At 38.4% G+C, this 15299-nt stretch overlaps 1 protein-coding gene across 3 annotated transcripts in view; it reads left to right on the forward strand.

Moving 5' to 3' along the window:
• INTS14 (integrator complex subunit 14) overlaps positions 1 to 15299 on the forward strand; it is a 30449-nt gene that overhangs the window by 6362 nt on the left and 8788 nt on the right. For all 3 annotated transcript variants that reach the window (XM_053223862.1, XM_015078203.3, XM_015078198.3), the window contains exons 4-9: positions 3596 to 3751; positions 4534 to 4652; positions 5089 to 5231; positions 7212 to 7304; positions 8481 to 8625; positions 9859 to 9992. In XM_053223862.1, coding sequence (XP_053079837.1) covers positions 3596 to 3751; positions 4534 to 4652; positions 5089 to 5231; positions 7212 to 7304; positions 8481 to 8625; positions 9859 to 9992 — 790 coding nt within the window. The remainder of the gene's footprint in view (positions 1 to 3595; positions 3752 to 4533; positions 4653 to 5088; positions 5232 to 7211; positions 7305 to 8480; positions 8626 to 9858; positions 9993 to 15299) is intronic.

Consider the following 15299-nt stretch of genomic DNA (forward strand, 5'->3'; position numbering starts at 1 on the left):
CTGACACAGCATGCATTGTAATTTCTATAAACTACATTATACACGATTGGTATCTTTTTAAAAGAAGGCACTAAGTCAACACTACCATGCTCAGAAAACAGCAAAATTATGCCTTGAGGAAAGCATTCGCCTAGTAAATTGGCTTATTGCAAACCAATATTGTTTGTATAAAACACGAAGTGCTCACAGTTGAATTTTAGAACACTTCCTAGAAGGGGTAATTACAATTTTGAATGATACAATTATAAACATCAGTACATTATACTCTGTCTTCATTATCTCACTGTAGCATTTATTTAGCAAACTTAACCATCTCAACTGAGTTGTCTAAAAATGGGGGGAGTATGAATGTCATATATCTGTTGCCCTTTACTTAGAGTCCACAGCAGGGTCCACATTAGCATCAAATCAGAACAGAGTATTAAGATGAAAAGAGAATTGGAAGTTTGCTATAAATATTAGGTACAGACATACCTCAGAGATACTGTGGGTTCGGTCCAGACTACCAGAATAAAGCTAATATTGCAGTAAAGTGAGTCACATGAAGTTTTTGCTTTCCCAGTATGTATAAGATTGTTTATACTATACTGTAGTCTATTTAGTGTATAATAGCATTATGTCTAAAAAAAAGTACATATCTTAATTTAAAAATATTGCTAAAATGATGTCAACTGAAAGTTGTAATCACTGACACAGATCACCATAACAAAGATAGCAATAATGAAAAAGTTTAAAATATTGCAAGAATTACCAAAATGTGGCACAGAGACACGAAGTGAGCAAATACTATTAGAAAAATGGCACCGATAAACTTGCTTAGTGCAGGGTTGCCACAGACCTTCTATTTGTAAAAACTGTAATATCTGTGAAGCACAAAACAAAAAAATACAACGACGAATATGCTTGTGCTTTGAGAAGTGGTACCATATTTTAAAGGAGAAAACAAAAAATCACTAACAGAAAAATTATAGTAATCTACAACAGGAGTCAGCAAGTTTTTTCTTTTTCTCTCTTTTTTTTAACTTTATTTATTTAAGAGAGCGCATGCACACACATGAGCAAGCATGAGCTGGGGAGAGGCAGAGAGAGAGGGAGAGAGAGAATCCCAAGCAGGCTTTGCAGGGCTGTCTCACAAACCATGAGATCATGACCTGAGCTGAAATCAAGAGTTGGACACTTAACCAACTGAGCCACCCAGGCACCCCAACAAGCTTTTTCTATATTTTAGATGTTGCAGATGTCTGTGACGACAACTCATTTCCACTGTCATGGCATGAAAGCAACCATAGATAAAAAGTAAATAAATGAAAAGCCTGTGTTGCAATAAAATTTTATTTACGAAAACAGGCAGTGTGCCATAGCATATGATTTTTTATTACATGGTCAAACATGGATTCTTTAGTAGTGTCAATGGCATAACTGGTATTTATTTTTTAAGATTGTGGTTGCCTGGGGGTGAGGGATGGGTTAGGGGATTGACTTAAATGAAGCACAAGGGAGAATGGAAAGTGACAGGACAGAACCAGCCTTTATCTTGATTGTAGAAGTCGTTGCTCACTAAAGGCAGTTGTTGGAATTCCTAGAACTGTATACTAAGAAGGATGAGTTTCATTGCGTGTGAAGTCTGTGTAATGAACCCAACTTTTTTTTTGGTTTTTGGGTTTTTTTCTTACTGTCAAACCACCCTCTTTTACAGAGTATGAACTCATGGGTTAATGAAGACCCTGAGCTGCTACTAAAGGTTAAATCGCTTTAGCAAATGCCATAAATGCCTTTAGATCAGTTTATTTTCAGAAATAAACATATTTGGCACCTTCATAAACATTTATTTGGTAAATCTGTGCATACAGAATTTCTAATGTCCTAACAATATACTGAATAAATGAAATTTTGTTGTCAGTATCTTCTGAACTAGAAGCTAGCTGGTAGCACAGTTTCCTTTGCTACTTCAGTCATTTTAGAGAAGAAATTCAGAAAATATGTAACAAGCAAGATCTTGTGTACCATGCAGACTTCTGCCTTTTCATATTTTTTCTTCCTTTGCAAAAGGAAGAATCTGAATTTGAGATGTACTGTACCCTGAGGTCATGGGGCTAGGCCTGGATCCACTTAGATTTGTTTGATGAGTTTTGGAGTGAATCAGGTCCAAAACAGTATGCTAGGTGTGGAAGTTATTAGTGATTGTTTTTATAATCCGTTGCTATCATATAGATTTGTTTTAACATGGAGTTTTATTAACCAAGGTTTTAGACAGCTGGACTATGTCTTCATTATCTCAGTGAAGTCTGTCTCATTGTGATATTACATGAAATATTTCCACTGTCACAAAGCATCTGAAAAAAGTAGGGGCAGAAGTAAATCATTATATAGCATTTGTTCATAGAAGAGGACATTGCCTTGTAATAAACTATCTTCCCAAAAGATGGCATCCCTCCAGGAGACTGCCATTGAGCATTCTTGGGCTTTAGAAACAAGGGCCAATCTTGGTACTTCACATGGTTGCAGTCACCTAATACTGCTTTAATGGCTGTTTTATCAAGTACAAGTCTAGAATAGGAAAAGCCAAAACAATCCTCCTCTGGAATGCTTGGAAAGTCTACCACCCTGTAGGGTCTCTGAAGCAATGAGGAAAATGATTTGTAACCACTGTCTATTGTTGGTATAGTTTGAAGGCTTTTTCAAATTGCAGGTTGATTAAGAATGTATTTTAAAGGTCTTATACATGTCTGGTTAAATGGCTTTTATGAATACATTTTTAAAACAGTTGTCATTTTAAAAAAATATTTTTAACGTTTATTTATTTTTAGAGAGAGAGAGAGACAGAATCTGAAGTAGGCTTCAAGCTCTGAGCTGTCAGCACAGAGCTCAACACGGGGCTTGAACCCACGAACCACGAGATCGTGATATGAGCTGAAGTCGGATACTTAACTGACTGAGCCACCCAGGCACCCCTGAAACACTGGTCTTTTTAATTGACCAGGTAGAGTTTAACATCTCTGGAAAAGGTTCAGATTTCCTAGGTCCACGTAAAATAGATCCTCATGTCATTCTTGATGTCCAGTGCCATAGGGGCCCACCCCTTAGCTAAGAGATCGAGTTCTAGTTTTAATACAATTAAGTAAGAATTGATTATATGATTTTAAGTATTCATAGGTAGGTACTAGTTTTTATGTTTAATTATATAAAATACAGTAAAATGCATAGATCTTAAGCACGTAGTTCCCTGAGTTTTGACAGATGCATACACCTATGTAACCACTATTCCAGTATAGATCTAGAACATTTCCGTTATCCAACAAAGTTTCCTCAGCCCCCTTTCTAGTCATTATCCGCCTATACCCGAAGTCTCCTGTTTGATTTATCTTAGCTTTGTTGCATCTGTACTAGAACTTCATATAAATAGAGTCCTACATTGTGTCATCTTTCACTTGACAAAATGTTTTTGAGATTTATTTACCTTCTTGCTTATCTCCCTGAAGAGATGGGGTTTTCAGTGTAGGTGCAATTAGGGAGAAATGAAAACATTGCTAAATGAGACTGCTTTAAATAAATATGTTATTTCATGTACAAACCTCCTCTCACACTTTGCAAACAGGTTGTTCTGGTGACAGATGGCTGTCTTGGCATTGGTAGAGGGTCACTGCGGCATTCCCTAGCTACTCACAGTCAACGAAGCGAGAGCAACAGGTTTCCACTACCTTTTCCTTTCCCATCTAAGTTATACATCATGTGCATGGCAAATTTGGAGGAGGTAATACCAAGTTCTTTTTAGTTTGGTTAGATACATCTTAGGATTTTATTTTTTAGTATATTCCATTAATAGTAATATTGTGTATACTATAGCATTGAACTCCATTGGTTTCAGCTGAGGCTGGTCACTAAATTATATTTGAAAAGACTCTAGGTCTGTAATGCTCTTTGGAGGTTTAGAGGTTGCCCATCTCGGGAAACATAGCTGGACTTGTTGTTTGTCCTACTTCCCACAGAGATTCTTCAGATGCCTAAAAGTCAAAATGTTCGTTTTGGTGTTAAAACATTTCTCTCGTTTAGGAATTCTTATGTCCATTCCACCAGAAATGTTGACAGAAGTGTGCTTGAACTTTTTCAGTAAAGTAACACTACTGATACATGTTTTATTAAACTCTACTTCCTGCTTTTCTCATTTCTTTGGGAAAGTTAGTTAACCTTTCTTCACCTCAGCTTTTCTGTCTGTAGAATGTAAATAATGATGGTTCTCACCAAAAGATGTTAGAAACGCCTTGGAGGAAAGAGACTGTAAATACCAACTGTGGTCACTTCTGAGAATCTTTGTAAAACTTTCTGAATGAAATAGCTCTCCTGGTATCATTTTATATAACATTCCTCTTAGTAACCTTGAATCAAAATTGTTATAGTTATTTTTCTCTCACATTGTTAAAAAAATCATTTCTATTACTTATTGGCTGTGTTATTGTGATGGGTTTGACCTTGGTGTGCTGATAATAATCTGTCATTGTGTGCCACTTTACAAGGGTCATCTGTTTTGCCTTGTAGCTTCAGAGTACTGATTCTTTGGATTGCCTTGAACGTCTCATAGATTTAAACAATGGTGAAGGGCAGATTTTTACTATTGATGGCCCCCTGTGCTTGAAAAATGTACAGTCTATGTTTGGGTGAGTATATCCTTTGAGCTTTTTTTGCCTTCTTACAATCTGTTGTTATAATTTGATATTCCACTATAAGATCTGTTTCATTATTTCTAATTGTTATTTTATTTTGCCCGAGTTGCACAATTGTCAGGTAAAAATTAATGGTAGTAGTGATTTTTTAAAGTTCATTCCCTTTTAAATTAGGCGTGACTGAATCAGTGATGTCTATAGATATTGACCTCCTTACAACGACTCAGCAGTTTCAAAAGATTAATTTGCTTTTGGGCTATTCAGGATTGAAATTTGCTCACCAAAAGTGTCAGACTTTGTTCTATTTCACAAATGGTCAGATCATAGTTTTGAAATCAACTTGAAGGGAAAATAAACTTAGCATCTTGAAAAAATTACATGAAAAAATATGTATCATATTACTCTTCTAATAACAATCCTCATATTCTAGAAAACTAATAGATCTAGCATATACGCCTTTCCATGCTGTTCTCAAGTGCGGCCATCTAACTGCTGATGTGCAAGTCTTCCCCAGACCAGAGCCTTTTGTTGTAGATGAGGAAATCGATCCCATTCCTAAAGTCATCAACACAGGTAATGTGTTTTTTAACTTCCTTCTTAGTTCTTCTGTCATCCTTACTTTCTTGTAACTTCTGACTTCTACTCTTCTCTATCCAAGAGGATTGAAAAGAAATGTAAGTTCTCATACCAGGGTGCTGTTGTCATCACCAGTATGTATATTTTGGGTGGGAGGAAGCATTGCCTAAGGGGTGGCAGGCTGGTAATCTTTCATGGTGAGGTCATGAATTAATCTCCAATCCTAGATAACTATAGCCCACAAATTAAATAGAGTTAGAAATCATGACCAGATTTACTAGTGATGATATCCTTGAAGTAATTCTTAAGAGATACTAAGATTGATTAGCATGATAATTAAGATCATCTGTGAAGAGCTAGCTTCTAAACTTGGCTGTGTGGTTCTTCCTGTGTGATGCTGGACAAATCACTTCCTCTAATTCTGATTGCCTAGGTGCATGGAAATCTTTAGATGAATCATGGTCTCTCTGAGGTCTCTGCTCTGATATACTGTACCCCTTTAGCCCTGGTGCTTATATTATGACTAAAAGGAAGAGATGTGTTACTGCTTTTACCTGGTTCGTGCTGATAGTGCTGTGCTTAGCTGAGATTGGCAAAGTGAGTCAAACCTAACAAGAGTGGAGAGGAGAGTTGTCTCCTATTGGTAGGTGTACCCCTCGAGGTGGTGGGTGCACGTTATATCATCATTGTCCTCCCTTCAGTGCCTAGCACAGTATCTGATGCTTATAGGTGTTTACTAGATAATTGTTCAGTCAACAAATGATTAAAATTAAGTGCACAGTAAATGTTCATTTCACTCATGGGTGTATAGATTTGAAGGAGTCTTGAGAGTGAAGGGCTGTGCAAAGGCTTTTTATTTTTTGTGTCTTTAAGCTACTGGCTGTCTGGAAGTAGGGCATCCCTCTCTCTCACTGTGGCTCCTACCTGTGTTAAGCTGTGTCAAGTGTTTTGTTGCCTTCAGACCATCTAGATTCTACTCCCTCCCGTCTCTTTTGATAAGTACCTTTGAATTGGTCTTTTCCTTTCCATATAAACTTTTGGTCCAAGATCTTTGTCCATAACTTATACTCCTTTTAAGCTACTTTAAAATGCAGGCCTTGTGCTACTCAAATGAAAAATATGTGACTGCTTTATGCTGATTCATTTGTTACTAAGCTGAAGAAGGTAATGACAACAACTCTCCAGAGAAGCAGATTTCCTGGTATGTTTGAAGTACAACGTACTCACTGTGACTCTGATTTTTTTTAAAAATCGTTTTGAGAATATAGGTATGTCTGTGCCTAGAAGAAAGACTTGAAAAGCAATTCAATAAAATATTAAGAGAGGTTTCCTTTGACGGTGAAGAACGACTGACTTTTCTTCTTTACAATTTTCAGTGTTTTTCCAAGTTTTTCTATTTATATAATCAGAAAATAAACTTAAAAAAAAAAGTACTTTGGGATAAAACTTTCATTTTTTACCTATTAGGTTTTCAACAAATACCCATGGTCTTTAATACAGCTTCTATAAAGCAATCATTGTCATGGTTATACTGCTACCTTGGGTTTATAGATAATATATTTCTTTCTCACAGAAATGTTTTTAATGATAGTTTTACTGTCCCAGGATGGCAGTTCCTCCTGCGACTGTGGCTTGGTGGACGTGCTACACTGTGATGCCCCCTGCTGACCAGAGCATCCCTGACTAAACAGGGATTCAACCTTGAAGCTTTCGTCTTGGCTGGGGACCTAGCCTCATAAAAATAAAGTCTAGCTGATTTGTCTTATAACTTAAATCATTAAATGAAAGGCATGTAGTATTATTTCTTCAGCTATTTAAAATGCAAATTATGAATCATCCAGAGAAACTTCTAATAACATTCCTAGTCAGCGCATCTGAATTCCTCACCTAAGTACTGTATTTGTGAAATCTAGTACGTAGAAAATAATGTACTTCCCTATAGCATGAATTAATTGTGTTGATTCCATTTTTTTTCAGATTTGGAAATAGTGGGATTTATTGATATAGCTGATATTTCTAGTCCCCCAGTTCTGTCCAGACATCTGGTCCTACCAATAGCACTTAACAAAGGTGAGTTCTTTTCCTATTCTGGTTATAAAGATGAAGCACCTTATGATCTGAAGAATTGGGGGAAAGGAATAGTTACTGGATCGGGTTGTTTTTTTTTAATTTTTTAATGTTTATGTATTTGTTTTGAGAGAGGGAGAGAGAGAGAGAGAGAGAAAGCGCATGAGCAGGGGAGGGGCAGACAGAGTGGGAAAGTCCCAAGCAGGCTCCACACTGTCAGTGCACAGCCTGATGTGGGGCTCAAACTCACAAACCGTGAGATTGTGACCTGAGCTGAAATCGAAAGTCATATGCTTAACCAACTGAGCCACCCAGGCACCCCTACTGAATTGGATTTTTTAAAAATGGAATGGGGGCCTGGGTAGCTCAGTCATTTTAGCATCTGACTTTGGCTCAGGTTATGATCTCATGGTTGGTGAGTTTGAGCCCTACATCAGGCTGTCTGCTGTCAGTGCCAGGCCCGCTTCGGATCCTTTGTCCCCTTCTTTCTCTACCCCTTCCCTGCTCACATTCTCTCAAAAATACACATTTAAGGAAAAAAAAAAAAGGAACGTCTTAGGCACCTGGGTGGCTCAGTCAGTTAAGTGTCTGACTCTTGATTTCGGCTTAGGTCAGGATCTCACTGTTCATGGGTTTAAGCCCCATGTTAGGCTTCATGCTGACAGCATAGAACCTACTTAGGATTCTCTCTCTCCTCTCTCTGCCTCTCCCTCCACTCACATGCACATGCTCTCCCTCTCCCTCTCTCTCTCTCTCAAATAAATAAATAAGCTTAAAATTTTTTTTATATAAAAATTGAATGTTGCCTAATATACTAAGAAACTGGTTCTGCTGTTTTAATTTCACGACCATAAAAGGAACCTTTTAGCTGTCAACCCCTAGCTTCCCATATCCCTCAAGCCCAGGTAACCAGTAAATGTCCTTTTTGTTTCAATAGATTCACCTATTCTGGATGTTCCATATAAATGGAATTCATATAATATGGGAAAATGGGTTTTTATATGGATATAAGAAAACCAGAATAAGAATTTTTCTTATTTATTCCCATATAAGCAATTTATAAGTAATATTCCTTTATAAGCAAATACTCTCCTTCCAAGGCTAGAAACAGCCTAGGAGTATAATTGGGGTCTGGGAGTTTTGTAGCTAATCTCAGTCTGACCTGTTTTCTTTTCACAGAAGGTGATGAGGTGGGTACTGGAATAACTGATGACAATGAAGATGAAAACTCAGCCAATCAGATTGCAGGCAAAATACCCAACTTTTGTGTCCTGCTCCATGGCAGCCTAAAAGTGGAAGGAATGGTGGCAATAGTTCAATTAGGGTAAGAAACTTTGTTTACCTTTGGTTGAATGAAAGGGAGAATCAATTTACAAAGCGAAGGATTTCCTAGACTCTTCTGAAGGAAATAGAAATATTCTTGTCATCTTTTTCCTCTCCCTGCCATACCCTTCCCACCTACCATCACCTTCTAAACTGCTCTTTAAATCATCCCCTAAAGTCAATATAGAGTGAGCCTTTTTTTATTTATATTGCTTTTATATCCTTTCTCTATTTTCCTCTTTTCTATTTTTATCTAGGAAATCTGGACTTAGTTATAACAGTGCTACTGCTTGCTATCTTATGCAATATTCACAGCCTCCTTAGCTATAAAATGAGGAGGTAGAACTAAATGAAAAAAGATGCCAAGAACATTGGTTGAACATTGTATTATGTGCCAGGCACTCCTGTAGTCACTTTACATGTATTAATTCATTAAATCCCTCACAACAACAGTTGTATATAGTGTTATCCCTATTGTATAGATGAGGAAACTGAGGCTTAGGGAGGTCAGGGAACTTGCTCAGGGTCACACAGCTTGTAAACCAAAGAGCCAGGGTTCTTATGCATTCTGACTCCAGAGCCCATGCTCATAACCACTGTACTGTAACCCTTCCCTATGAGGAAAACCTTTCTAGCTTTCACGTGTGCTGCAGTCTTGAAATTTGCAAAGCCATCTGCTTTCCTCTCTATAATACTTATTGTTAGGAAAGAAGAGGTGACTGATCATCTTCTGGCCATCACCTGGGGTTGACTGGTATAGAAGATGAAGAGATTAGGAGTACTCAAATGAAGCTCCATTTCTACTTGCGTTAAAATTACCTAGTCCAAAAAGAAGAATACAATTCTTATTAGGTATTAGTTTGCTGAGTTACTTGTACTGGCTCTGAATATGAGAATCCCTTGGGGCCCCTTGAGAGGTGGGAACGGAGTTGGGTGATGGCTTTGTGCCCTTTGTTAGAAGTACTCCCTGTGTTGGTGTTGCTGTGAATGACTCAAGGAGGCAGCTGAAACATAGGTTGCAGCCCTTACTCCTTCCGACCTCTGTGGCTATTTGCTGCCCATGTGATTTTTTTTTTTTTAATGTTTATTTTTAAGAAAGAGAGACAGAGTGCTAGAGGGGGAGGGCAGGGAGAGAAGGAGACAAAGAATCTGAAACAGACTCCAGGCTCCAAGCTGTTAACGTTACAGTCCCAGGCTTGACATTCTTCTGGTCTTCCATCTTCTCTCCATCTAGTCCTGAATGGCATGGAATGCTCTACTCCCAAGCTGACAGCAAGAAGAAATCAAACCTCATGATGTCTCTCTTTGAGCCTGGCCCAGAACCTCTCCCATGGCTAGGGAAAATGGCACAGTTGGGTCCTATTTCAGGTATAACCCAGATCAGATTTTACTTACCTTGACTTTGTTTTCTGTCTACTATTCTGAATGGCTCTGACTGTGTAGTCAGAGAGCTGTGTGATCTCCCTTAGGGGTGTGCTGTGGTTTCTGATGCTGGATATGTGCATGGAGAACCCCAACAGAATTTGATGTTTGAACTTTTAACTTTATGTCAAGGAAAACCAACATTTAGGTTGCTTTAAGTAAATGTAAATACTTTCACTGCTTAGGGTGAAAAGATACTGTCTATAAACTTTTTTTTCTCCAGTGCACTATTTTCAAACCAGGTAACCTCAGTCATTCCTAGAGAATTTAATTCCCTTCCTTCTGGAAAGTGTTTTCCCTCACCTTTCCTAACATTACATCCTCCTGGTATTTTCTTGTCCTTTTGTCGTTTTCTCTTGCCTCATGATTTTCAGAATGCTGTTTGCCTTCTTCTCTTAGCTTATTATTCTCTCTTGGTTATCTCGTCAACCATTACAGCTTCAGCTTCCCCTAGATCCATCACTCTGGTCCTACTCGATCTCTCCCTGGAACTTGCATATTGTATTTCCAGTTCCTAGTTGGACCTGTCCACCTAGATATTCTGCCTTAGTACTAAGCTCAGCATGTTTGTTACAGAAACCAGTGTCTCTCACCCTTTCCCTCACTAAACGGTTACTTCTTCTGATTTCCTTGCCCCTACTGATGGAAGCCTAAGTACTTCTAGGTACCCAGGCTCCAACTGTAGAGTCATCCTTGACTTACTTGGGCCCATTTCAATTTCAGGTACATCTACCAAGCAACCTTTCAGGGGATAAAAGATTTAGCAGGAGTTAGTTGCTCAAAGTCTAGTGGAAAGTGGAATAATAAACATAGACTGGTACAAGATCAGAGTTGGCTTTAATGATCATCTCTGCCAGAGAACTCAGGAGAATCTTCACAGAGAAGGGACACCTTAGCTGGAGTTTGAAGAAAAAGATGTACTGAGCTGATGAAGGCAAAGGGGGCATCCTGGACAAATGGAACACCTATAGAAAAACAAATCTGGAACACAAAGGATGAGGGTAGTGGTGGGAGGGCCAGATGTTAGGTTAGAGCTTGGCAATGGCTGGAATAGGGCAGGCTTCATTTGAAGTGTGAAGAGCTAAAACTATTCTGCAGGTACTGGGAAGCCACTGAAGGAGGTGCATGTGAGAACAGTGGAGATACCAGTTGGGAGACTTTGTGTTCTGGGCAGTGGAGCCTCTGGAGTTGTGCAGTTTGGCTGAAATTAAGCGAGAGCTAATAAATTTACGTTTAGAAAGATAATACTGTGGAGTGTGGATTTGGAAAGGTAAGGGCATCCTGCAGTTAGAAGTCTACTGTGACAGTCCTGGAGATGTAAAGATGAGAGCCCAGAACAGGGCAGTGGCTGGGAATAGATAGGGTGGGGATCCATGCAAAAGATATTCAGGAGGTAGAATCAACAGTCTTTAGATATGGGTAAAGGAAATGGAAGTGTCAAGAATGATCCCAGGTTTCTGAACTAGACTACAGGGTGAAAGGTGATACTGTTGATTGAAAGAGAGAAAAGGATTCCTGGGTGGCTCAGTTGGTTGAATATACGACTCTTAATTTCAGCTCAGGTCATAGTCTCATGGTTTATGGGCTCAAGCCTCGTGTTGGACTCTGTGTTGACAGCACGGATCCTCTCTCTCCCTCCCTGCCACCTCAAAATAAATAAAACTTAAAAAAAAAATGAACAGAACAGAGGAGGAAGAGTAGGTTTGGGAAGACATCTTTTGTGCATTTCGAGTTTATGCCTATGAGATTTAAGTGGAGGTGCCTAGAGACAACTCCTGGAAGAGTTCTAGAGAGGGGGCAGAGTTGGATATATAATTTTTAGTTATAAGCATATCACTGATAGTTAAAATGGTGAAAATGAGCATAAGCTTAAGTAGTGGTTCACACATTTGATTTTTCGTATACATAAAAAAAAAAAAACAAAAAACTTGTTTAAAAATTGTTTCCTGGGCCCCACTTAAAGATGGGGTAGGACTGATTCAGTAGGTCTGAATTCTGGCCTAAGAACTTACAATTTTAATATAACCCAAGTGATAACAGTCCAGGTGATCCATAACCACACTTTAAGAAGCCCTACCCTCAGGAAGGTGTGTAGTTAAGGCAAAAAAAGAGCCAAGGACCAAACCCCTAGGAAGGACTAACTGGTGGGGACAGTGGAAAGGGCACTGGCTAGTAAAGGAAAATGAGAAGGAATAGGCAGAAGGAAAAGTAGAAAAAAGTGATGTCACAGAAACCAAAACAATAGAGTCAAGAAGAAAGTACATTGTCTCATGCATATGTAAGATACATGACCTACATACTCTGTCTTATACATATGTGCATGCATATATGCACATATATGCCTAGAAAAGAGTTTGACTAAATATACACCCTAGATGCTAGACCAAGAGTCAGCAAGCTTTTTCAGTGAAGGGCAAGATAATAAATATTTTAGACTTGGCAGGTCATGTGCTCTCTGTTATAACTCCTATTAACTCTGCCATTATAGCACAGTACATAAATGAATGGGAATGATGTATTCCAATAAAATTTTCTTCATGGACACCAAAATTTAAACTTCATACAATTTTCGCGTGTCATGAAATATTATTTTGATTTCCCCCAACTATTTAAAAATATAAAAACCATTCGTAACTCAAAAAGAAGGCCATAGTTGGCCTGCTCTTGATCTAGGATGCAGGGGCTGGTGTTTTAAAGCTTACACAGGGAAAGAGAATATGACTTTGCTTCCAAATAAGATAAAACTGAAAACTCTGAGTAAAGCTAGGAATGTGGAACGTCTACTCCCTTAGTGAGAGGATGACAAGAAAAATTCTACCCATTGTTTCTACCTGCTTTTCCAGATATTATAAAAATTAAAGTCTCCTGGGGTGCCTGGATGGCTCAGTCGAGTAGCTGACTCTTGGTTTTGGCTCAGGTTCATGGGTTTGAGCCCTGCATTGGGCTCTGCACTGGGCTCTGCGCTGACAGCGCAGAGCCTGCTTGGGATTCTCTCTCTCTCTCTCTCTCTCTCTCTCTCTCTCTCTCTCTGCTCTTCCTCCTCCAAATAAATAAATAAATAAACAAATAAACTTAAAAAATTAAAAGTCTCACGAGTCCTGCACCATGCAGATTGACACTCCCAATTCTGAAGTGGGGATCCCCAAAACCAAGCAATGCACTAACCCGTTTCTGAAGCAATGAAACCTATGGTGCAACCTCCGGAGTTAATATAATGGCAACACAGGGCATAAAGACTTGTGCAGAAAAACCATCCTCGCTGAAGATGAGTTCCTGATTTGAAGAAAAGCCTTTAAATTATATGAGCATTATATCTCCTTTGAATGGAGGCCAACAGGAAGATTAGGATTGCCACCTTGAGAACTTAATGTGAAAGAGGCCACAGAATGTTGTAAATGACTAAAGAGTTTTAGGAAGGAATGGAAATGAAGAGGAAAGAATCATTTGATGTCGACAGGACATTTTTTGTGGCTTTGTAAGAGTAGCTTCAGTCGTGGTTAGGAGGCAAGTTGAGGAATGAGTGAGAGATGAGGAAACGAAGATGACAAGTTTGCCACAAGAGGAGAGAAGTAAGGCAGTAATTGGAGAGCACTGGGCGCAAGAAGCCATGTGTATGTGTTAGGGTGAAGAGATTGCTCACCTCCTGGTCTCTGTAGCATTCCTGAATTTATTCTACCTTTTTGTTTGCACTGCTCTTGCCTTGGTCTGGTTTTCTTTTACCTTTCATTTAGATCAAAGGTCGGCTAACCAATGCCTGCTGGCCACACTAGCCCACTGCTTGTTTTGTAAATAAAGTTCTACTCTAAAGGTTTATTACATGGTCACATGCATTAATTGATGTGTTATCGAGGACTGCTTTTCTGCTTCAGTGGCAGAGTTGAGTAGTTACAACAGAGACCATATAACCCACAGACTCTAAAATATTTACTGCTTGCCTTTTTGCAGGAAAAGTTTGTCAACCCTGACCTAGACTTGTGACATTCTCATGCAGATACTTGTCGATGATCTAAGATGTAGCATTTAAGTTCCTTTCTAATCTAGTTTCCAATCTAGTAGTGCTTGGTTTGTTACACATGTTCTTTATTCAAATTGAACTGCTTTTTACTTTGCCCTATATTCATTTTTTTCTCCCTCAGGGTGTGTTCTCTTCAAATGAAGATAATAAGAGCTAACATTTTGTTGAATTTAACTTTGTACCAGGCACTCTGCTAGACAATGAAGTGTGTAATCTCCTTTAATTCTCGTGACAGTCTTATGAGGTTAGAATTGCCATTATGACAGCAAGTAATAATTGATAATAAAACTTACCTTAGTGGGTTGTTGAGAGAATTTATTGAGAGAATGTGCATAAAGTGGCTGACACACAATAGATATATAAATGGTAGATCCTGCTGTTTTTATTGTTTTCTTTTCCTTTTTTTAAAGTATAATGTACACTGTTAGTTTCAGGTGTACAATATAATGATTCAACAATTACATTACTCAGTGCTCATCATGATAAGTGTACTCTTAGTTCCCTTTATCTATTTCACCCATCCTCCCACCCATCTCCTATCTGGCAACCGCCAGTTCTCCGTATTTAAGAATCTGGGCTTTTTTGTTTTGCCTTTTTCTTTGTTCATTTGTTTCTGAAATTCCACACATGAGTGAAATCATATGGTGTTTGTCTTTCTCTGACTTATTTCACTTAGCATTATACCCTCTAGGTTCATCCATGTTGTTGCAGATGGCAAGATCTTTCTTTTTTAAGGCTGAATAATAGTCCCTTGTGTGTGTGTATATATTACACATCTTCTTTATCCATTCATCTATCAAAGGACGTGAGTTGCTTCCATATCTTGGCTATTGTAAATAATGCTGCAAAAAACACAGGGGTACATATATCTTTTCAAATTAGTGTTTTCATTCTCTTTGGGTGAATACCGTAGTGGAATTGATGGATCATATGATAATTCTGTTTTTAGTTTTTTGAGGAACCTGCATACTATTTTCCACAGTGGCTGCACTGATTTGTATTCCCACTAGCATTGCCCAAGGGTTTCTTTTTCTCCACATCCTAGCCAGCACTTGTTATTTTGTGTGTGTGTGTTAATTTTTTTTTTTTTTATTGTAGACATTCTGACAGGTACAAGATGGTATAGCATTGTGGTTTTTATTTGCGTTTCCCTGATGATTAGTGATACTGAGCATCTTTTCATGTGCCTGTTGGGCAGTTGTATGTCTTTTTGGAAAATTGTCTGTTCAAGTCCTCTG

This window comes from Acinonyx jubatus, chromosome B3 (genome assembly GCF_027475565.1).
Source record: "Acinonyx jubatus isolate Ajub_Pintada_27869175 chromosome B3, VMU_Ajub_asm_v1.0, whole genome shotgun sequence".
In the NCBI taxonomy this organism is placed as follows: domain Eukaryota; kingdom Metazoa; phylum Chordata; class Mammalia; order Carnivora; family Felidae; genus Acinonyx; species Acinonyx jubatus.